The sequence below is a fragment of the Rhinopithecus roxellana genome, chromosome 7 (assembly GCF_007565055.1).
Source record: "Rhinopithecus roxellana isolate Shanxi Qingling chromosome 7, ASM756505v1, whole genome shotgun sequence".
Classification (NCBI taxonomy): Eukaryota; Metazoa; Chordata; class Mammalia; order Primates; family Cercopithecidae; genus Rhinopithecus; species Rhinopithecus roxellana.
The window spans coordinates 124,990,901-125,016,117 of record NC_044555.1 but is presented as its reverse complement, the minus strand read 5'-3'; the positions used below and the strand labels follow the sequence as shown (position 1 = coordinate 125,016,117).

Below are 25,217 nucleotides of genomic sequence, written 5' to 3'. Positions count from 1 at the left end.
TCTTTTCTGTAAACAGAAAAAAGGGGTTCATCGTTGCCCAAAATGCAGACTACAATTTTTGACCAGCAAGGAGAAAGCTGAACATAAGGCACAGCATCGTACATTTATAAAGCCTAAAGAACTAGAAGGATTGCCTCCTGGAACAAAAGTGAGTTTGTGAGGGGGTTTTTGGTGTTTTTTTGCACATTCTATTAATTTTTTTTATTTTTTATTTTTTATTATTATGGATAGAAGGAATAAGATCTAGTGTTAGGAAGCTCACTGGGCAACGGTAGTTAACAATAATTTATTGTGTATTTCAAAATAACTAGAAGAGTGGAATTGGAATGTTCCTAATACAAATAAATGATAAATGCTTGAGGTGATGGATACCCCAGTTACCCTGATATGATCATTACATATTGTATGCTTGTATCAAAATATCACGTGCACCCCAAAAGTGAGTTTTAAATATGCTGTATTTTTAACATTTTGTATGATAATAGAAACAAACTACTGCCTGGTTTTACCTATTGAATATAATATTAAAATTGACCTCTGATTGTTATTAAGACTTTAATTTTAGGTTTTATCCTTCTTATGCTTGTAAAGAAAAACTTCTAACCATTGTTTTATTAGTTGATTGACGTGGTTTGTTGGAGGGGTATTTCTAGTGCAACTAGATTGTAGACTAAGTCAGCAGGTTGTTTCAATGTTCTGTAGGCTGTTTTTGAGCTATTCCAGTTGTCAATGTGTATGTCTTTCAGTTGCTAGACTATAAGATACTTAAGATCAAGAATTAATATTTATCTTTGTGTCCCCAGCATCTGTCGTAGTGCCTTGAATGCCACAGGTTTGTTGAAGTTGGTATTACTAATCTCTCAGAGAAGCAAGTTTTGCTCCTGAATAGCATAGCATTGCTGTTTTTCATGAGCAAGCACACATCAGACTACAAATTTCTTTCTCCTTGTTTGCCTTATATACATAAGTTTTCTCTGACTTTTTTTTTTTTTTTTTTTTTTTTTTTTTTTTTTTTTTTTGAGACAGTCACTCTATGCCTCAGGCTGGAGTGCAGTGGCGCGATCTCAGCTCACTGCAGCCTCTCCCTCCCGGGTTCGAGTGATTCTCGTGCCTCAGCCTCCCAGGTAGTTGGGATTACAGGCGTGCAGCATGATGTCCAGCTAATTGTATTTTTAATAGAGACCGGGTTTCACCAACATGGCCAGGCTGGTCTCAAACTCCTGGCCTCAAATGATCTGCCCGCCTCGGTCTCCCAAAGTGAGGGGTTACAGGCATGAGCCACCACACCTGGCCCTCCGACTTCTTTACATAAAGTTAGCTCTTGAATATTTTCTCCAGTGAAGAGATATGTAATCCAAGGTGAGATAATCCCCACATATTTGTATTTCATTTTGAGTACATACTTTTGAATGCGAGTATGTCTGCCATTTAAATTAACAAAAATAATATAAAACAATTATCTGAATATCTAGTGTAAGATAAACCATCTGGCATCTTCTGTGCAATCCATTTGTTCCATGTTGATATTAGACATGCAGAATATTAATGTAGGCAGAACAGTCCTCTCTCACATCTTCCCTTATTAATAAGATACCAGTAGTAATGGTAATATTGGTAATAATGATACTATATGTCTTATAATACTTTAGAATTAAGTGTTCAGTGTGCCTTTCCATACATTTTATTATTTAACATTTGTGATGATCCAATGAGATAGACAAGGCAGGTATATCCCCACATTAGAGATGAAGAGGTTCAGAGAGGCTAAATTCCTTACTCAAGGTCATGTAGCTAGGACGAGGTAGTACTAAGATTCTTAAACTTGGATTTTTTGACTTCTCCAGTGCTTTCAAAAAATTTATTTTCTGTTTGCAAGCTAACAAGTTCTGCTTCAGTGCTTTTCTGTGATACTTCATATATTTCATAGGACTTCACAGAAGCTGTTCTTCAAGTACATGGGGGAAATGTAGTCAAATGATTAAAGAGAATGTTAGTGGGTGACTGTTTTCTGTTATTAACCAATAGATACAAACATTTTCTTTTTCCAAATAGTAAATGATAAATTTTATATGTTACCATTAAGGAAATTCTGAGCATTATTATAACTACCATGCTGTATGATGAATTGATGTAAGCTCCACCATAACCGTGGAAGCTGAAATCGTGCCCCCTGATCCACCAGGAAGAGGTCACATTTACTGAAAATCTGTTTTATAGTTACCAGAGTGTAATTCAGGCCTCTATTACATTTTGACCTCTCTATTTGTGAAAGCCTTTTAGTTAGGGTTTTTTTTTTTTTTTTTTTTTTTTTTGAGACGAGGTCTCTGTCACCCAGGTTGGAGTGTAGTGGTGCCATCTCAGCTCACTGCAACCTCTGCCTCCTAGGTGCAAGCTGGGACCACAGGCCACAGGTGGATGTCACCATGCCCAGCTAGTTTTGTTGCATTTTTGGTAGAGATGAGTTGCCCAGGCTGGTCTCAAACTCCTGAGCTCAGGCAGTCCACCCACCTTGGCCTCCCAAAGTGCTGGGATTGCAGGTGTGACCCACCACACCCGGCCCCTTTTAATTCTGTCAAAGTGTAAAATAGCTATGGAATGTCCTCTTTCGATATTCATCTAATTTGTACTAACTCCTAATTATTTGTTAATATCTGTTAACATACAACTGTTATCAATATAAAACTAATACTTACAACAGTAAGTAAATATCAAGATAAATTTCATTTAATCGGTATGACCATTTAGAATAAGTGGAAGGCTTATCTGATTGCAGTTTTATACTTGCCACTTTCAAAATAATGATTTTAACTTTTTGTATTGTAGTGATTTTTTGGTAACAGTGTTATTGAGATGTAATTCATATATCACACAATTTACCCATTTACAGTGTACACAGTTCAGTGGTTTTTAGCATATTCAGATTTGGGCAAACATCACTACAATAAATTTTAAAACATTTTTATCACCCTCAAAAGAAACCCCATACCCTTTAGCATGCACTATTTCCCCTCCACTGGCCCTGTGGAAACTTTAGTCAGCTTTTAGTCTCTATGGATTTTCCCATTCTGGACATTTCGTGTTGAATCATACAATATGTCATCTTTAGGGACTGGTTTCTTTCGCTTAGCATAATGTTTTGCAGCTTCATTGATACTGTACCATGTTCCAGTACTTCATTCTTTTTTGTGGCTGAGTAATACTGCACTGCATAGAAATTCTACCTTTTATTTATCCTTTCATCTATTGGTGGGCATATCCATTTGTCTTTCTGATCATCCATCTTTGCATTAATTCAATGTGCAGTGGGTAATACTGCACTGCATAGATATTCTACCTTTTATTTATCGTTTCATCTATTGGTGGGCATAATTCTCTTTTCTATATACATCCACTGCAGTTTTTGCAAGTACAATACTAACTGTAACAAAGCCTTTGTAAATCATATGATGAGGTAAGAAACATGTAAACTGCCAATCAAAATTGCCATTTGGGTCATTTGTTTTTTGAAAACACAGTTATCCTATTGGAATTTTTACATCCACTGCAAGTAAAGCTAATACAAGTAAGCCAAGGGGACGTATAGCTAAGTCCAAAGCAAAACCCTCTTACAAGCAAAAGCGAGAGCGCAACAGAAAAAGTTTCCTCTTTTTGGCTGTAATGCTGCTGTAAAAATTCATGTACAAGTTTTTGTGTGAACATATGTTTTCATTTCTCTTGGGTATATACCTCTGAATACAGTGGTGGAGTCAAATGGTAACTCTTACCTTTAATATTTTGAGAAACTGCCGAACTGTTTCTCTTTTTTTGTTGTTTTGTTTTGTTTGAGATGGGGTCTCGCTCTGTTGCCCAGGCTGGAGTGCAGTGGTGCAATCTTGGCACACTGCAACCTCCGCCTCCTGGGTTCAAGTGATTTTCCTGCCTCAGCCTCCTGAGTAGGTGGGATTACAGGTACCTGCCACCGTGTCTGGCTAATTTTTTGTATTTTTAAAAGAAATGGAGTTTCACCATGTTGGCCAGACTGGTCTCAAACTCCTGACCTCAAGTGATCCGCCCACCTCGGCCTCCCAAAGTTCAGGGATTACAGGCCTAAGCCACCACACCTGGTCTGCCAAACTGTTTTTCATTGTAACTACACTGTTGTGCATTCCCACCAGCAGTGTATGAGGGTTCTCATTTTTCTATGTCCTAGCCAATACTTGTTATTTTGTTATTGTCTCTTTATTACAGCCATTCTGGTTGGTGTGAAGGGACATCTCATTTGGGAATTGATTTGCATTTCCCTGATGACTAATGATGTGGACCATCTATCTCTTCATGTGGTTGTTGGCTGTTTGTATATCTTCTTTGAAGAAATGCCTGTTCATCTATTTTCTCTTTGGTTGCTTGTGCTTTTGGTGTCATTATATAAGAAACCATTGCCTAACTCACGCTCACAAGGATTTACTACTGTATTTTCTTCTAAGAGTTTTGTAGTTTTACCTTTTAAAATTTGGTCTTTAATACATTTTGAGATAATTTTTGTATATAATATGAGGTAGGGATTCAAATTCTTTCTTTTGCACATGGATATCAGTTTTTCTAGCAGCATTCATCAAGACTATTTTTTGCCCCATTGGAAATGTTTTGGGACCCTTGTCAAAAACCAATTTACTGTAAATGTGAGGGCTTACAATGATATTTTTAATACTAATATGATGGTTACTTTCTAAAAATACATATTGGCTTTGTTTTTATAGGTTACTATTCGAGCTTCACTTGGACCTCACCAGTCAAAATTACCAACTGCACCTTTCGGTTGTACTCCAGGCACTTCTTTTCTTCAGGTCACACCTCCGACATCTCAAAATACAACTGCTAAAAATCCTAGAAAATCTAATGCCAGTAGATCTAAGACAAGTAAGCCTCATGCACCTACATCCACTGCAAGTAAAGCTCGTACAAGTAAGCCAAGGGGACGTATAGCTAAGTCCAAAGCAAAACCCTCTTACAAGCAAAAGCGACCACGCAACAGAAAAAATAAAATGAGCCTTGCTTTGAAGAACTTAAGGTAATATCTTTTATTTCTGATATACAATACAAATTTAATCTTAAGTATGAAATTTACCATATCACAGAACCCTCTTACACATTTAGATGATAATCACTTATCTGGCATAAAGACCAAGCAAATGAGAAAAAGGTACTTTTTACAACTACTGAGCAGAACTTGAGTCATTGTGTTTATTCTCTAATTTTCATCTTTTATACTAATCTTTTATTTTATGCTTTTATCTTATGATAGATTATGGGTTTATTTGATCCCTTTTATTCCAGGGAAATGTTAACTGGTGTTAAATTTTTTGCACTTATTCTAGCTTGTTTCAAAGCAAATTTTCAAATTATGAGTCTACTTAAAGATCAATTTAGGGCCGGGCACAGTGGCTCAAGCCTGTAATCCCAGCACTTTGGGAGGCCGAGACGGGCGGATCACAAGGTCAGGAGATCGAGACCATCCTGGCTAATACGGTGAAACCCCGTCTCTACTAAAAAATACAAAAAACTAGCTGGGCGAAGTGGCGGGCACCTGTAGTCCCAGCTACTCGGGAGGCTGAGGCAGGAGAATGGCATAAACCCGGGAGGCGGAGCTTGCAGTGAGCTGAGATCTGGCCACTGCACTCCAGCCTGGGCGACAGAGCGAGACTCCGTCTCAAAAAAAAAAAAGAAAAAAGATCAATTGAAACATTTTGGGTTCAGTTAGTAAAATGTTAATAAGATTTTCCCCTATTATTTTTGTTTTATAATCTATTTTTATCTTTTTTCCATCTCCATAAGGTGTCGTCGGGGAATTCACAAGTGCATTGAATGTCATTCCAAAATAAAAGATTTTGCAAGCCACTTTTCTATATACATCCACTGCAGTTTTTGCAAGTACAATACTAACTGTAACAAAGCCTTTGTAAATCATATGATGAGGTAAGAAACATGTAAACTGCCAATCAAAATTGCCATTTGGGTCATTTGTTTTTTGAAAACAGAGTTATCCTATTGGAAGCAAGTTTGTCACATCAAGGAACTAAAAGGGTCTAGCAATAGGAACTTCTAAGATGTTCCTTGTACTATTTTCCAGCATAGTAACTCATAAAATTACTGGGACAAAAACTCTTGAAAATTAGACTAATGAAACTAAAATGAGTTTGTTAGGGAAATTTGTTTTTCTATGGGACTTTTTTTTCTTTTATGTCTTTCAAAAAGTGGTTATTTTTCAACATAAAATAAGTGTTTTCAATATATTTATCAAATAAATATGGTCAGCTCTTGCATTCCACATCTGTGGATTCAACCAACTGTAAATCAAAAGTGTTTTAAAAAATTACGTCTCTACTGAACATGAACAAACCTTTTTCCCATCATTCTCTAAACAATACAGTATAAAACTATGTAATAGCAGTTACATTGTATTAGGTATCATAGGTTTACAAATAATCTAGAGATGGTTTAAAGTGTACAGCAGGATATGTATAGTTTATATGCAAGTACTATGCCATTTTATATCAGAGACTTGCGTCTCTGCAGATTTGGATGCCTGCAGAGGAGGTCCTAGATTGTAATCTCTTGAGTGTTATCCTCTTCAAAGCGATCACTTTGAGAGCCTCCAGGCTTTTTAATGATGCTAAGAACATTATCCTCTCTCTGTCTCCTGCATCTGTCTGTCCATTTGTCTTTCTGATCATCCATCTTTGCATTCATTCAATGAAACATAAGTGACTGTAGGAATATTCCAGTCATGATGCTACCATTAGAATTCCTTTTTTTTTTTTTTTTTTTTTTTTTTTTTTTTTTTTTTTTTTGAGACGGAGTCTGGCTCTGTCGCCCAGGCTGGAGTGCAGTGGCTGGATCTCAGCTCACTGCAAGCTCCGCCTCCTGGGTTTATGCCATTCTCCTGCCTCAGCCTCCCAAGTGGCTGGGACTACAGGCGCCCGCCTCGTCGCCCGGCTAGTTTTTTGTATTTTTTAGTAGAGACGGGGTTTCACCGTATTAGCCAGGATGGTCTCGGTCTCCTGACCTCGTGATCCGCCCGTCTCGGCCTCCCAAAGTGCTGGGATTACAGGCTTGAGCCACCGCGCCCGGCTAGAATTCCTTTCCATGCATTGATTCAACTTAATTTGAGCACCTATGATGTACTCTACACAAGGGAAAGACTTCAGAGCCCCCCTTTCATTTGAGCCTCATTCGTAGGGGCTTGCCTTATTCTTTCAGAATGGATTTTATTTTAAATAACCAAAAAGTGTCCAGATACAAAAGTTGATTATTCCAATTAAGATAGTTCCATTTATTTTCAGTTAGAAATAAATTATAACTAGCCAGGCACAATGGCTCATGCCTATAATCCCAACACTTTCAGAGGCCAAGGAGAGGGGATTGCTTGAGCCTAGGAGTTCAAGACCAGCCTGGGCAACATAGCAAGACCTCATCTCTATTTTTAAAAAAGAAAAAAAAAATAGGTATAACCAATGAAGGTGGTTTTCTTGCAGATTATCAAAAGACCTCTATATTATTTTCTGCTCATAATCAGCTACCACTCTGAAGGATTCACCCACATTTTGATGGCTTCAGCACCTGGCTTGCAGGGTTTTTTTTCCCTTTGGTGATCAGCCTGACCTTATGATACCTTTACTTCTTTAGTGCTAGCACTTTACATCCCTTTCTGCTTTGTTGTATCCCCTTTCTTAACACCGTCCCATTTTACCTCATTGTAGAGAATACTTACTTTGAATTCTCATTACCCCATGACTTTCAGGGTCTTGACTCCTTTTTTCTAGTCCAGTAGTATCAATTCAATTTTGTAGCCAACCACACCCTTAAGGTCTTCTGTTTTGAATGCTGCTTTGTTTCTGTCCTAAATTCCTTTGTATCTTCAGTCATACTTAGTCTTGCTATCTTTGCATCTTTTATCCTTTTTGATGTATCCCTATCTCGGTTCTAGACTACCATACCATGCTGAATTCAGTCAGCTCTGAATTCGTGATCTTTAATTTGGTCCTGCCCTTTTAAAAATACCGCTTTGTGTTTTGTTTGTTTGCTTTGTTTGTGTTTTTGAGATGCAGTCTTTCTCTGTCACCCAGGCTGGAGTGCAACAGTGTGATCTCGGCTCACTGCAAGCTCCGCCTCCCGGGTTCACGCCATTCTGCTGCCTCAGCCTCCCCAGCAGCTGGGACTACAGGCGCCCGCCACCACGCCCGGCTAATTTTTTTTTTTTGTATCTTTAGTAAAGATGGGGTTTCACCCTGTTAGCCAGGATGGTCTCAATCTCCTGACCTCGTGATCTGCCCGCCTCGGCCTTCCAAAGTGCTGGGATTACAGGCGTGAGCCACCACGCCCAGCCAAAAATACCGCTTTGTTTTTATCTACAACATCTGTCAGATTTTATTCTAGTCCCTCAGTTGTTAACCTTGCCTAATAATTACTCAGAGGTCATACTTTTTGTTTTTCTCAAGATTAACTTTTTCGTGTCTCAAGGTTTTTTTCCTTCAGCCATTAATCTCAAAAAACAGACATTTTTAAGTTAACCCTGTTCATCATCTCTTGCATTTCCTCCACATCCTTATTTCAGTACTTTGGACCTTCAGTTCATCTCTTTCTCTCTACCACATTCATTGTGTCTGCAGATATTTTCAGGCATATTTTTAGGATGAGGAAAATCTGCCTTTACTTTGCATGTTTTCTTGTCCTCATTTTACCATCAACATTTGTAAAGAGTATTCTTTACTAGCCTGTTTGTCATTTTTTGACCCTTTGTGATTTGAGTGTCGCCCACCGCCCCCACCTACATACAGCTAAAGCTGCTCCTTTAAAGGTTATCAGTCATATCCTAACCACTGGATATACTCATTATTTTTCATTCTTACTCCTCTATGACTTCTTCAGAGTATTTGACATTTTTGATCACTTACTTTTGGAACTCCTCAACTTCTGTTAAACTGTTACCACCGTTTTTCTTCTTTCCTTTTGGCTACTCCTGCTCTATGTAATTATCTTTTCTCCCTTCAACTGTTCTTGTCCCCTTATAATCCCTTTCTTGGTACCTTAACCATTCTTAAGTTTTCTCTTTTACCTTTCAACTGTAAATCCTCTGATTTCAATGCTGAGTTTCCCTGAGACCCAACTCTGTTTCTTACTAGGATTCAAACCACTTTTACTTCAGTACCCTTTAAGCTCAGTCTTGACTGTTTCAGGGCATCATTTGCATAAACATGGAGCACCAGCTAGAAATAATTTACTATCCCAAGTTTTTGAAACCCATTGAGTTCTGTTGATTTACCACCGTACATTCTAGCTTCCTGAGAGTTCACCTTCTGCAATATTCCAGTCTGCCTCTTCCACTACTATAGTGGTTCTGCACCTATACCCCAGTTTCTCTAAAGCAGACCCTAGCCAACCCTTCCCCTAGTACACTGCTATGAGTAATGTTGTTCTCTTATTCTGTGCCAAACACTTGGCTGCCCTAATGAGGCTTTAATTCTGCCCCTAATTTATAGAGGATTAAATTGGAAAACATTTTTGGCATTACTTAAACCCATGTGTCATTCTGTCCTCCTCTCTCCCATTTTCCGTAGGCTTACCAACTGTCTTGTAGAACCTTCAGCCCCATTCTATCCCCAAACATTCCCAACTGACCTAAAGTTACCTTCATAACCTTTTCCTAATTTCTGGTGAGCCCCTGCACTGTCATCACACACATTGAGCTCTTACTCATGGTTAACCTCATCTAGAACTGAAAGCTTCCACTTCTTCTCTTCTAAGGGCCTCACAGGTCCCTTTGCTTTTCCCCTACTTCAAGGGCACATTGTTTGCCTCATTACTTCAGGTACCTCCCTCTGAATGGTGTACCCTCACTCCTACTCGGTGTGGACTTTTGTCATAGGTTTGAGTTCTGTATGTTCAGAGGCTTCATTTTCTCAGAGGTTGAGTACCTTTATTCCCAGGCTATGCCAACTCCATTGCGAGAAGACAGGCCCCCAAAATTGATCTATCTTCCCCAATGTATAGGTTCTTCATATTCAGTATCTAAAGTAGTTTTTTCTTGTTCTTGATTATTCTCTGGAATGCTCCTCTCCTTCCCTCTCATTTCACCCTCTACGAAGTATCTGATCAGCACAGCCAGTCATAGGAATCATTCCTTTCTTTGAGTTCTGTAACATTCGCTCTTCTGCCTCACATGTGTCTCTATTATCTCTGAGAGAGAAGCTGTTTCTTTGTATTCACCATGGTGCCTATTCTGAGGATATTTTCTTGGAATTACAGCTAGCCAGAATCTTTATTTTCCCATGCATATATAGTATGCTGGTGATGGTTACCTTGGGTCTGAGGGTAACTGTTGACCTGCTGTGTGGGGTCTGTCAGTGCAAGACAGGGCTAGTGCTTCTCAAACTAGCTTGCATAAGAATCAGCTGGAAAACTTGGGAAAACAGATTTCTGGGCCCCACTGCCAGAGATTGGTTCACTATGTTTGTAGTAAGACCTTAAACTTTGTGTTTCTAACAAGCTTCTAGGTATGCTGATGATGCTGGTCCATGGACCACACTTTGAGTAATACTGTGCTAGGCTAATCCTGGCTAATCTTGCCTGGTTTTCTTACACAGGAAAGCTTTCCTTATCAATTTAAAGGGAGGCATAAAATCTATTACCATTGGCTTTGAAGTTTGATTAGTGGTTTTCTGATCTGTGCATAGGAGAAGCATTGTTTTAATTCTTGAGCTCTGCTTCCCTTAATTTGCTCTCTTTGAAAGTTCTGGTAATTGCAAAGGATTCTTTAAATGTTTCATGTATATTGAATTAAGCAATGGCATTTATCTCAAGTAGTGTTTACTTCCAGGATCATTCAGATTATCCCCCTCCCCAAACATACTAAGATTAAAATGTAATGAATAATTATTATTCTCCAGCCTGGGTGACAGAGCAAGACTCTGAAACAAAAAATAATTATTTTAACAATTTCTACCATAGCAAAATACATTATCAAATATCTTTTAAATTGTTCTTATAATAGTTAAAAAAACTTTTGACAATGCATTTTTAACTCAAGCATTTTTTTTTTTTTTACTAATGGTGAGATACTGATCATCTAAGAAAATTCTCAGGGAAATACGTAATTAGAAAATATACAGGTAAAGTGGAATGTAAGTTAAAATTCTTGCATTAAACAGAGATGACTATCTTCGTCCATTCAGGCTGCTATAACAAAATACTATAGACTGGGTAGCTTATAAACAACAGAAATTTATTTCTCACAGTTCTGGAGGCTGGAAAGTCCACGATCAAGGTGCCGGCAGATTCGGTGTCTGGGTGAGGGCCCATTCCTCATAGTCAGCACCTTCTCACTGCGTCCTCACATGGTGGAAGGGGCACACTGGCTCTCTAGGATCTCTTTTATAAGTGCACTAATCTCATAAGGGCTCTGCCCTCATGACCTAATCACCTCCCAAAGGCCCCACCTCTTAATACCATCACTTTAGGGGTTAAGATTTTAACATGAATTTTGGGGTGACACAAAAATTCAGATTATAGCAGTAACCAACAGCATTTTATTATTTAGATCATGATCTTTTATTCAAAACTAAGAAATTAGGCATTGGCTTGAAATGTCATAAAATTAATATGGCGTTGTATAATAAAATTAATAAAATCTTGTTGTCTCATGTTTCTCAAGCTCTCATAGCAACCATCCAGGTAAACGGTTTTGTATTTTCAAGAAGCATTCAGGAACTCTCAGGTAATCATTGATCTTTTTTTGTTTTTCTTTCCATTGAAATATTGCAGTAACTTTTTAAAACTGATGTTGGAGTGCCTACTTTGGAAAGGATAGAGTTCTGTTTATTATATCCTTAGACCAAAGTTGGAGAGATAGCCTATCATTTCTGACTAAACTCTCTGTAGTGTCAAGCATTAAGATGAAACCTTCTTGCATATGCGTTTGTAAAATAACAAAAATAAGGTTCTCCAACCATACCTGAATAGAAGGAAGTTTTTGAAAATACCATAATACTTGAAATCAATATATAGCCTTCATAATTCTTAATGCTTTTAGAATTAAAATATATAACTTTTTTACTGTACAGAAAAAAGTACTGATAAATATTTCTAAAGGCATTGATAATTACCATTGGTTACACCACATACACTTAGCTCAGAATCCACTAAAACATCTATTTTTTTTACATTATTTTGATATCTTTTTGACTCCATCTTCCTTTGTTAATTATTTTGCTCATGTTGACAGATGTTTGCCAGCACATAGTACCTGGCACATAGTAGGCACTTGGTAAATATTTGTTGAATAAGTTAATGTATATGTTGAAAATGAACTATGTGGATAATGTTGGACCAAGAGCTCGTAGAGGAAATTTTTATTGTATTTTTAAAACATACTCATGTTAGGCCAGGTACGGTGGCTCACACCTGTAAACCTAGCACTTTGGGAGGCCGAGGTGGGTGGATCACCTGAGGTCAAGAGTTCGAGACCAGCCTGGCCAACATGGCAAAACCCTGTCTCTACTAAAATTACCAAAATTAGCCGGGCGTGGTGGCTATAATCCCAGCTACTTGGGAGACTGAGGCAGGAGAATCACTTGAACCCGGAAGGCAGAGGTTGCAGTGAGCCGAGATCACACCACTTCACTCCAGCCTGTGCAAAAGAGCAAACAAAACTCCATCTAAAAAAAAAATTTATGCTATTTTTAAAACATTCGAGGAATTAGAAAAGAGTAAAATATATTAGGTGTTACCTTTACTGGAAAATGCTTTATAAGAATGAAAAGACGGTGGCTCAAGCCTGTAATCTCAGCACTTTGGGAGGCCGAGACGGGTGGATCACGAGGTCAGGAGATCGAGACCATCCTGGCTAACACGGTGAAACCCCGTCTCTACTAAAAATACAAAAAACTAGCCGGGCGAGGTGGCGGGCGCCTGTGGTCCCAACTACTCCGGAGGCTGAGGCAGGAGAATGGCGTGAACCCGGGAGGTGGAGCTTGCAGTGAGCTGAGATCCGGCCACTGCACTCCAGCCCGGGCGACAGAGCAAGACTCCGTCTGGAGAAAAAAAAAAAAAAAAAAAAGGAATGAAAAGAGATTTAATTCTAAAAATGAGATTTCACTTTGATTTTTACCACATGATGGTCAAGCTCAATTGTATGCTTAGTTTTTAAATTAGCTATATGATTTGAAAGATCTGAGGCGCTTTTTTTTTCAACTCGAGTGGATCTCACATCTAAATAGAAAATTGGTCAAATTCTGTGTATGGGCCGGGTGCAATGGCTCCCACCTGTAATCCCAGCACTTTGGGAGGCCAAGGCGGGAGGATCACTTGAGGCCAGGAGTTCAGGACCAGCCTGGCCAACATGGCGAAACTCCATCTCTACTAAAAATACAAAAATTCGCCTGGCATGGTGGTGCATGCCTGTCATCCCAACTACTTGGGAGGCTGAGGCACGAGAATTGCTTGAACCTGGAAGGCAGAGGTTGCAGTGAGGCAAGATTGCGCCACTATACCCCAGCATGGGTGACAGAGTGAGACTCAGTCTCAGAAAATTTTAAAAAAAAATCTGTGTATGGACATAGCATTTTATATTTCTATAAACAATTTTTTCATAATTACTATTTTGTTAAAATGAAATATTCATTCTTTAGTTATTTATTGTGCACCTATCATATATAACACAATGTAGCAAGTCCTATACAGATGACCGTGATGAAGAAGAAGGCTTATACCAACCTTCAAGGAATGTACAATTTATTAAAGGGATAAAAGGTGTGAACATAAATAACTACAGTAATACAAAGAGGTTTCTAGTAAGTGCAATAAGAGATACTGATTTCAAAGGGGAGAGAGGTTTCTACTTAAGAGGCACAAGGGCATTCTAGTTGGAAGAAATAACACGAATAGAAGTTCAGAAAGGAAAAAACAGAAACTATACACATTCTTCTGAATCACAATGGAGTAATTTTGGAGTAACTAGGAGTAAAATTTGGATGAAGCACGAAGTTCATATAGCATAGTATCTTAAGATCAAAGGTGGCCGGGCGCGGTGACTCAAGCCTGTAATCCCAGCACTTTGGGAGGCTGAGGTGGGTGGATCACCTGAGGTCAGGAGTTCAAGACCAACCTAGCCAACATGGCAAAACCCTATCTCTACTAAAAATAGAAAAAAATTAGCCGGGCATGGTGGTGTGCACCTGTAATCGCAGCTACTTGGAGGCTGAGGCAAGAGGATCACTTGAACCCAGGAGGTGGAAGTTGCAGTGAGCCGAGATCGTGCCTCTGCACTCCAGCCTGGGCAACAGAGTGGGGCTCCATTCCAAAAATAAAAAAAGATCAGTCTGGGGAGATAGTTTTGAACTTAGATCCAGATTGTTGAATCCTTGAAAACAAGGCCTAGGGAGTTTGGGCTTAATTTTTTTTGGAAGACATTGGGGAAGCCATCGATGTTTTGAGTAGAATCAAGGGTGCTGAAGGAAGATCACTTTGGAGGAGTATACAAGATGAGTTGTAGCTGCATGAGACACATAGACTGGTTAAGGCTATTGTAGTGGTTAAGACTTACTTAATAAAGCCCTGGGCTAAGATGGTGAGGTGGTATCACATCATGTTTAAGAGCATGGGCTTCAGAATCAAAGGGCTCAATTTCCAACCTGATCCTGGCCTCAGTAGATCACTGAAACTAATTCTGTCCTCTGTAAAAGGGTAATAATTACAGCACCTATCTCTTTGGGTTGCCGTAAGATTTAGATCAGACAATACGTCTAAAACCCTCAGACTGGCATAGAGTAAGTACTCAATAAATTGTTAATATCATAAAATGTTTGAAATATTGAATGTTTTATGTAAGAAGTCAGAGATAACTAGAAATTTGAGCTCCAGTTTTAGGGAAATGGCATCATAAGAGAGACTTTTCCCCCTAAATTTCATGGGTAAAGCACATGATTCCAGTTTTGTGAAGATAATTTTTGATGTGCAGGAGTTCTGGCTAGGTGTAAATCCACAACAGGTTGTTAAAACTAGAGAAGTCAATCCAAGGTATGCCACTGGTTTCCTATACAGGTGAAATATTTAAGTTTAAAGTATCTGATGAACTTCAAAAGTATATGTATGCTTTGTTAATAAACTGATAATGATAATTACATGATTTTAAAACCTTCACATTTCTAAGTTTATCCTCATTTGACTAAGATACTAGATTGCAGAATCCACAGACTGTACCTTTTTTGGTTACTATTGTATCCATAATACCTAGTAGTACAGTGTGGGTGAAGAAGGTTCTCAGCAAATGTATATTTATATATTTCAGTGAATGAATATTACATCCTTGCTTTGCAAGTAATAACTTGCACACATTACTTAAGTTGTTAAGGGAGACTGGGCTTTCAGTCTCTTGATGCCTAGCTTTCAGCTAGGCACAAGTTGAGAGGTGACAATTTATAAAGCACTGAATGTTAGCATAATTTGAATGTGGCGATGCCATTTTCTTTTCCTTGTTTTTTTTTTTGTTTTTGTTTTTTTTGTTTTTTTTTTTGAGACGGAGTCTGACTGTCACCCAGGCTGGAGTGCAGTGGCACAATCTTGACTCACTGTAACCTCTGCCTCTTGGGTTCAAGCAATTCCCCTGTCTCAGCCTCCAGAGTAGCTGGGGCTACAGACGCACGCCGTGATGCCTAGCTAATTTTTGTATTTTTAGTAGAGACGAGGTTTCACCATATTGTTCAGGCTGGTCTCGAACTCCTGATCTCAGGTGATCCATGCACCTCGGCCTCCCAAAGCGCTGGCATTACAGGCGTGAGCCACCGTGCCTGGCCAGCAATGCCATTTTCTGGAGAACCATTTTAGATATATCAAGTTTATATAACAAAGTTGGAAAATGACGGTTGTGGAGACTAAAATGCAGATCAAGTTAGTACATGGAAAAATAATTATTGAGCTCATATGGATTTTCATAAATGATAATATTTTTTACTGTCTTCTTTTTTTTCGTAGGGGCATTACTCTAGTGTGCCTTAAATGTGATTTCCTAGCTGATTCTTCTGGCTTAGATCGTATGGCTAAACACTTAAGTCAACGTAAAACTCATACTTGCCAAGTTATAATAGAGAATGGTATGTATATATAATTGTGTTTCTTTGATTTTCTGATACTTATTTCAGTATTTTTGATCGGACACCATATGGACCCATGTATTACATTGATAGTCTCACTCTTCATATATGCTATTGTAAATGTAAAACTCTTTTGATTTCAGTTTCCGAAAGTACCTCAACTTCTGAACCCGCTTCTGGGTAAGTTTAATTTTCCTTCAGTGCAGTTTGCTTTGATGGACTTTAGCACTGTTGTATTTTTTAATGTATCATTAATATAAATGAAAAATATTAAAGTTGTTTTTGTTTTTGTTTTTAAAGCTGCTCATTGAAATAGATTCCTGCTCCATGGAGTTCATGCAACCTGGTGCAAGACAAGTTGGAAGTTCCTAAGTTCAAAGTTCTGAAGTGTTTTCTCACACAAAAGGCAGTTAAACAGCCAAGTTCATGACACTAGCTCTCATTCAGCTCTTTCCAGCTTTCAGATGCCACTAGATTCTCACTCCACCTTATCTTTGTGTCAGGTTAACATATCTTAACACATTTTTTTCTCCAGTTGGCTCTCTCCAAAAATACCTTTTGTTTTTCTCTGCTATACTTGACTTGTCTTCATAGTACTACATTCCAGATAATATGACTGTTCATCTTTTTCTGTCTGTTTTGTCCGCTTTCTTAATTTCTTGTAAGTCTTACATGTTTAGGTCAGATAGCCATTTTTTCTTCATTCCTTGTTCATTACTCTTCTATTTTTCATATTTTTCAAATGAAGAAGCAACGCATAAGTTTCAAAAAATATCCAGGGTACTCCTGGACAATGTCCCCTTTTGATGGACACGACTGATGCCTGTTCTTTCTTTCCAAGAAATGTGAATTATTTGACTGTGAGACCTCCTCTAGTTTGTGGCCTTAAGAAATCAGATCTTGGGGAGAGTCCCTTCCTACCTGACTGACCTCCCATAAGGTTGATGCTGATTTGGCCAGAGATGACCTCAAGGCCCACCAAATAGAGCACAACTTCCCACTGGGGGCTTTGGCTTTTGATCTTAAGCTTATGGGTCGATTCTAACCAAGAAAAAGTCCATGAGATCACTGCTTCAACATCCAGGTTGACGTTTAACCGTTGTGGCTGCTGCTCTTTAATCTTCCTCCAGCAGGCATGCAGTCCAAGGAATATAAAAATTCTTGTTGTATGGGAACCAAGGTTACTTTCCTGTTCTTGGAAAAAGAAAATTTCTACAATTACAGTTCCCAAAGTCACAGCTCATGTTATTTAAAGTTTTATCCAGTATTCTAGGAATTTTCAGCAATACTAATATTCACATTTTTAAACATTTTTTACATTTTATTTTATTTTGGTAGCTTGGTTTTATATTGTTTTTAGATCAGTGCTTCAACATCCAGGTTGATGTTTAACCATTTTGGCTGCTGCTCTTTAATCTTCCTCTAGCAGATATGCAGTCCAAGGAATATCAAAATTCTGGTTGTATTGGGAACCAAGGTTACTTTGTTTTTGGAAAAACAAAATTTCTACAATTACGGTTCCCAAAGTCAGTTATTCGTGTTTTCATTTAAAGTTTTATCCAGTGTTATAGGAATTTTCAGCAATACTGATATTCATTTTTTTTTTTTTTTTTTTTTAAGACAGAGTCTTGCTCTGTCTCCCAGGCTGGAGTGTGCAGTGGCGCGATTTTGGCTCACTGCAAGCCCTACCTCCTGGGTTCACGCCATTCTCCTGCCTCAGCCTCCCGAGTACCTGAGATGACAGGCACCTGCCACCACGCCCGGCTAATTTTTGATTTTTTGTATTTTTAGTAGAGATGGGGTTTCACCGTGTTCGCCAGGATGGTCTCGATCTCCTGACCTTGTGATCTGCCCGCCTCGGCCTCCCGAAGTGCTAGGATTATAGGCGTGAGCCACCGCACCCGGCCAATATTCACATTTTTAAACATTTTTTTTTTTATTTTATTTTGGTAGCTTGGTTTTATATTGTTCTTAATCAAATTTATTTTACTCTATTTTGTTTTTCTGTCACTTCTTTGTCCCAGATTCATGAAATTTGCTGATGTCCATTTTATGTCTACTTTTGAATTCTTTGTGTTTGTTTTGTTCTTATCACAAACTCCAAGACATTTCTTAGAATTGTCTACAGATTTCGTGTAGCTACTTATTGGTAGCTTCTTAATTTCATATTTGTCCAGACCATTAGACATTACATGCTCTATCTTGGGCCTATCATTAACATTAGCTTAGGGATTCTGATTTCAAAGACATAAAGAATTGGCAACGCTCTTCTTACCTTAAAACAAGTTTTAAAGGTACATTTCTGTTCATCTAATACATAATATCTTCTTAGCCATTAATGTAATTCCTCTGGATAAAGATAATATATTCAAAAAATATTGGGACCAAAAATTGCACTTGTTTCTTGCTCATATATATATAGATGTATATTTTTTTTAATTTGTTGTTTGTTTATTTTGGTTACATTGAATATAGATTTGCTGAACAGTTTTGATGTTATTTTTTTAATAAAATTTGTATTGTTAAAGTGCCTTGGAAATTTCTAATAAATAACTTCATATAAAAGCTGTCATACAACTATAGGAGCATTGCTTTGCTCCTAGTTCCGTGGAGCCTGATTGCTTGACCCGCAGACTGAAAGCTCTATCTACTGAGCACATCTTGCACTTTTTCCTCCAGCACAGTTAAAAACAAACTATTTGTACTTTACTAATGTCTTGAGCAGCTAGCAAAAGCCCCCTTTGTGATCTTAATAATCGTGAAGGTGGGCAGGCTCTGAAGTCGTTTGACTCAATGTGGGTGTTTTTTAACTCCAAAATTAAAACTGGACTGGATACAGTGGCTCATGCCAGTAATCCCCAATACTTTGAGAGGCTGAGGTGGGAGCCAGGAGTTTAAGACCAGCCAGGGCAAGATACCGACACTCTTGTCTCTACCACACACACACACACACAAAATATATATATATATATATAAAAGCTGATGTGGTGGCATATGCCTGTAGTCCTAGCTACTCAGGAGGCTGAGGCAGGAGGATCGCTTGAGCCCAGGGGTTCAAGGCTGCAGTGAACTATGATCATGCCACTGCATTCCAGCCTAAGCCAGAGAGCAAGACCCTGTCTTTAAAAAAAAAAAAAAAAAAAATCAAAACTGCTTTGATGATATACTTTGAAACATTGAAAGCCAGTGTCAGTGGCCACTGCCATGTAGTATACTCCTTGTAATTCATAGGAGTTGAATCGATTAATTTTAATTTTCCGAACAGATTTCTGCTGTAAGTGATTTTCCCAAATCTCCAAAAGGGGCTTATGTCATAGTCGTGGACTTGGTGATACTCCTTTCTTTCCATACCTGTCTCTAGGATGTTTTGTCAAACACCATTTTCCTACCCATTTTTTTTATTGTGGTAAAATACATGTAGTATAAAATTTGCCATTTAAAACCATTTTCCATTCAGCATTAATGACACCTAACTTTAAGTTTTAAACTTTTTCCCAGAAATAGCAACTTATTTGCATTTTTAGCATTGGTCCTCTTTTAATTTACAGATATTTTCCGTCTCTGACAGTTTAAAAATACGAAAAACCACATTCTTGCTATAGCAGTATTTTAGGTAGAGGTACAGCTTTGTGTTCTTCCATAGGATTTTATTTCTTATACTATGTATCAGGTTATTTTTCTTAAAATTTAATGCTCTGAAAGTTATGTGTCCCATAGCATCACTTTATTTTTTACTTTGTTTAAAGAAAACGATTTATGCAGTCAGTGCTAAGCTTACTTGTTATAAGCAGTTGAGTTTTAATAGGTGTTAATGAGTTTTAGCTTGACAATCTGATCCCTCTTTACCTTGAGGCTGTTAGAGTTATTTCACCTGGTTCAAAAATAGCCATCTCATGCATGTGTCCTTTTTTGTTTTCAACTGAATAAAAGGTATGATTGGATCAGTTTCAGTCCATCACTATTATTATTTAAAAGAAAAAAAAAACTAAATGACAAAGACTTAGATTCTTGCCCTTCTTTTTATCACATTTTGGCAAAACACCTCTTTCAGTTTTTTTTTTTTTTTTTTTCTAGACAGAGTCTCGCTCTGTCGCCCAGGCTGGAGTGCAATGGCATGATCTCAGCTCACTGCAAGCTCTGCCTCCCGGGTAGCTGGGACTACAGGCGCTTGCCACCACGCCCAGCTAATTTTTTGTGTTTTTAGTAGAGACGGGATTTCACCGTGTTAGCCAGGGTGGTCTCGATCTCCTGACCTTGTGATCCGTCCGCCTCAGCCTCCCAAAGTGCTGGGATTACAGGCGTGAGCCACTGCGCCAGCCCCTCGGTCTCATTTATTCAGTAAATATTTATTACCTACTATGTACCTGGCACTGTTCTAGTTGTTGGAAATACAAACTGAAATCTCTGGCTTCATGGGACTTAGATTTCAGCTGTGGGAGACAGACAATAGAAAATAAAAACTTATAGTATGTTAATGGTGATGAAGACTATGGAGAAAAATAGGGAAGGGAGATAGCAATGTACAGGTTGGTGGTTGGGAGGCTGCCATTTTAAATTTGATGGTCAAGTTGGGCCTTCTTGAGAAGATGGCATTTGAGTAAAGACCTGAAGGAGGTAAGGAAGTGAGCCACCTGGGTATCTGTCAGAAGAGCTTTCTAGAGAGGGGAAACAAGTGCAAAAGCCCTGAAGCAGAAATTGGAACCCTCATGTATTGCTGGTGGCAATGTAAAATGGTCCGGCCACTATGAAGAATAGTTTGGCAGTTCCTCAAAAAGGTTAAGTGTAGAATTACCATGTGACCCAGCAATTTCACTCCTATATACTCAGTCGAAAGCAGAGACTCAGATACTTGGATATGCATGTTCATAGCAGCACTATTCACAATAGCTGAAAGATAGAAATTGCCTAAATGTCACCCACAGATAAAGGGATAAATATGGTGTGTTGCCAGGCACGGTGGCTCATGCCTGTAATCCCAGCACTTTGGGAGGCCAAGGGAGGCGGATCACCTGAGGTCAGGAGTTTGAGACCAGCCTGGGCAACATGGCAAAACCCCGTCTCTACTAAAAATACAAAAATTAGCTGGGTGTGGTGGTGGGCGCCTGAAGTGCCAGCTACTGGGAAGGCTGAGACACAAGAATCACTTGAACCCGGGAGGCAGAGGTTGCAGTGAGCTGAGATCACACCACTGCACTCTAGCCTGGGTGACAAAGCAAGACTCTGTCTCAAAAAAAGTATGGTGTGTCCATACAATGGAATATTTTTCAGCCACAAAAAACGAAGTACTGATGCTTGCTACAATGTGTATGGACCTCTTAAACATGTTAAGTGAAAGAAATCAGTCACAAAAGGTCATATGTTGTATGGTTCCATTTATATGAAATACACAGGCACGGAAAACCAAATACCACATGTTCTCAGAGCTAAAAATGGGAACTCATGAACACAAAGAAGGGAACAACAACAGACACTGTTGAGGGTGTTCATGAACCACTTCTAAGGTGGAATATGTAACTGGAGGCTAGCAATAATCATTTTCATGCCAGGCGCTGCAGCTCATGCCTGTAATTCCAGCACTTTGGGAGGCCGCGCTGGGTGGATCATGAGGCCAGGAGTTTGAGACCAGCCTGGCCAACATGGCAAAAACCTGTCTCTACTAAAAATACAAAAATTAGCTGGGTGTGGTGGTGCACACTTGTAATCCCAGTTAGGAGGCTGAGGCAGGAGAATCACTTGAACCTGGAAGGTGGAGGTTGCAGTGAGCCAAGGTCGCACCACTGCACTCCAACCTGGGTGACAGAGTGAGACTCCATCAAAAAAACACTTGTCACAAAGCTAAAGTAATCAAAACAGTGTGGTCCTTTCATAGGATAGAAACATAGAGAAGTGGAATAGAATGAGAGTCCAGAAGTAAACCCACACACTGCACTCAAGGGTGACAGAGCAAGACTGTCTCCAAAAGTCATTTTCATATTTTTAGAAATTATATCAGGAAAAATAGTATGGTCATTATTGTGTTTGTGAAACCTAAGGAATACATAACTGCAACAGTCACTTCACACAATTTCAAACTTGAGAACTTTCAGACTTAATCGTATCTAGCTTCTCTCTATAACTCATGCTTCACTTATTAATCTACCTACTTTTCTTGGAACTATTAGTATTTTCAGCCTATTATTATCCATTAACAAGTTTCTTACTCTGTAAAGTCTTCCTGCTTAAACAGCTTCAAGAGAGTTTCTTAATATTAGGATTACAAGGTTCGAGATTCAATACCTGACTAGTAAACCCTCTCTGCACCCTTAAAGGTGCAGTGCAGTGGAGTGGTTAGAGCCCAGGCTCTGCAGCAGACTGCCTAGGTTAGAGTTCCTGCCCTACCAATGATTAGATTTGTGTGACTTTAGGCTCTGTGTCTTGTTCTCCTCATTTGTAAATTGCATGTAATAGCATCTACTCAGAGTTGAGGGAATTAATTGAGTGAATACAGTATATGTATATCGCACTTAGAACAGTGATTGGCACACAGGAATGCAATCCAACATTGTTACGATTATTGCTACCTTGTGACTACCTTTCCTGATTTTATTTGTCTTAATTTTATTCAGATAGAAGTAGCTCGAATCTTCACCCAGTTTTTTATTCCAACCTCCTCACACCACCTTCACAATCAGTGACTGTTAACTCTTTTCCTAACCCAGTGGCTTTCTTGAGGGTCATAGTTGAAGCACATAGTACTAAAGATAGGCATACCATTATATTTCTTGGTTTCTCAAGCTCACCAGACTAATATTTTTAAGGAATGTCAGTGCTCCTGGGTTTGCTTTAGCCGTGATTGTCATTTATAAATATTAGGTTAGTGCCAAAGTAATCACTGTTTTTGCCATTATGTTCAATGGCGCAAAAACCGCAATTACTTTTGCACCAATCTAATAGTATTAAGATATTTCCCCTAAATTATACTACCTTATACTTGGCCACACCATGGTTCACCTCATGCTGATACTCATACACTTCTCTGATTTTGAAACCCTTCTGCAGTCTGATTCTTGTCAGTTTGATATTTGACCACCTGAAAAAGCTTAATATCAACAGACTTGGAGAGGCTGCTGTGCATGTCTCCTACTGTTTCCAATCCTCCACACTGAAAAATATCTGTCTATCCATACCACTGTGATATACGGTGGCTGGGGGGCTGCTGAAGAGAGTGCATCCTCGAAATAACACAGTCCTAGGTTTCAATCCTGGTTTTGTATCTAAAAGCTGTGTAGCCTTGAGTAAATTACCTGAACTTGTTCAGTCTCAGCTTCCTCATCAGTGAGACGCATGTAATGGTGATATTCTTGCAAAGTTGTTGTAAGGAATATATAGACACAAACGCTCCTCAACTTACAGTGGGGTTACATTATGACATACCCATCCTAAATTGAAAATACCATCAATTGAAAATGCATTTAACACACCTAACTTAGCTGACATTGTAGCTTAGCCTAGCCTACCTCGAATGTGCTCAGAACACTTACATTAGCCTACAGTTGGGCAAACTCAACTCGCAACACAGTACGCTGTGTTTTTGGTGGTTTACCCTTTGTGATCTCGTGGCTGCCTGAAAGCTGTGGCTCTCTGCCATTGCCCAGCATCACAAGATGATACCCTACTGCATATTGCTAGCCCAGAAAAAAAATTGAAGTATGGTTTCTACTGAAGGCGTGTGTATCCCTTTCACAGCATCATAGAGTCAAAAAATTGTAAGTTGGCTGGACATGGTGGCTCATGCCTGTAATCCCAGCACTTTGCGAGGCAGAGGCAGGCAAATCACCTGAGCCCAGGAGTTCAAGACCAGCCTATCAGGGGAACCAGCCCAGGATATTTCAACGTAGGTTCTTTTCTATTTTCCCTAAGTGTCAGCCGATCTGAGAAATAAAGGAAAAGAGTACAAAAGAGAGAAATTTTAAAGCTGGGTGTCCGGGGGAGGCATCACATGTTGACAGGATCCATCCATGAAATCTTCACAATTTATGTGCTTCTGTCACAGCTTCAGCAGGTCCCTCAGTTTCGGGGTCCCTGACTTCCCACAACATCAGCCTGACCAACATGGCGAAACTCCGTCTGTACTAAAAATACAAAAATTAGCTGGGTGTGGTGGCACACACCTGTAGTCCCAGCTACTCTGGAGGCTGAGGTGGGAGGATCACCTGAGCCCAGGAGGCAGAGGTTGCAGTGAGCCAAGATAGTGCCCCTGCACTCCAGCCTGGGCAAGGGAGCAAGACTCTGTCTCAACAACAACAACAACAACAACAACAACAACAATCATAAGTCAAACCATTGTAACTCGAGGACCATCTGTATATTATATATGTATAACGTTTGGCTCTGGCATGACAGAGTAGACAATGAATAAACAATGCTGATGTTACTGCTACTCCTGCTGTTGCTTCAGCTGTTGTTGCTGTTATTTCTGTTGCTGCTGTTACTGTCACTACTGCTGCTACTGCTGAGACCCTGGAAACGACACATCGGTGGAATCTTCTCTGACAGTTTTAGTGACAATCCATCAACATTGTGGTTATTCGTAACTTTGGCTTGTAATTCCCAGGTCTTGAAGTACATTCCTTCAAACTGTCGAATGGATGACATCTTATCACAGTGCTTCAATTACAAGTGGCATAATTCTCTCATGTCGGAAATGAGTGTAGCTCTGGCTTTTTCTGTCTAAGGACTATGAAACGACACTGCCTTGTTGAAAATTAGTACAGAATCCTGTCTGCTCTGGAGGGAAGCATTCCTTTTGTGCTAAAGAACCCCTTCTTTAAAAGAAAGTTCTTTACTCATTATTACCAGGAATTCATTTCCAGAAAGAAATGAATCTTGAATCAGTGAAATCTTGACTACTTATTCAATACAATTAATTATATGAAAACATGTAATTTTTTTCTTTTTTTTGAGACAGAGTCTCGCTCCGTCACCCAGGCTGGAGTGCAATGGCACATTCTCAGCTCACTGCAACCTCTGCCTCCCGGGTTCAAGCGATTCTTCTGCCTCAGCCTCCTGAGTAACTGGCATTACAGGCGCCCGCCACCATGCCCAGCTAATTTTTAG

At 39.1% G+C, this 25,217-nt stretch overlaps 1 protein-coding gene across 1 annotated transcript in view; it reads left to right on the top strand.

Moving 5' to 3' along the window:
• ZNF280C (zinc finger protein 280C) overlaps positions 1 to 18,686 on the top strand; it is a 67,015-nt gene extending 48,329 nt beyond the window's left edge. Inside the window, exons 13-19 of the mRNA XM_010354802.1 lie at positions 17 to 148; positions 4,737 to 5,047; positions 5,812 to 5,952; positions 11,687 to 11,749; positions 16,003 to 16,121; positions 16,265 to 16,301; positions 16,422 to 18,686. Coding sequence (XP_010353104.1) covers positions 17 to 148; positions 4,737 to 5,047; positions 5,812 to 5,952; positions 11,687 to 11,749; positions 16,003 to 16,121; positions 16,265 to 16,301; positions 16,422 to 16,437 — 819 coding nt within the window. The 3' untranslated portion in view covers positions 16,438 to 18,686. The remainder of the gene's footprint in view (positions 1 to 16; positions 149 to 4,736; positions 5,048 to 5,811; positions 5,953 to 11,686; positions 11,750 to 16,002; positions 16,122 to 16,264; positions 16,302 to 16,421) is intronic.
• Positions 18,687 to 25,217: the final 6,531 nt, after the last annotated feature.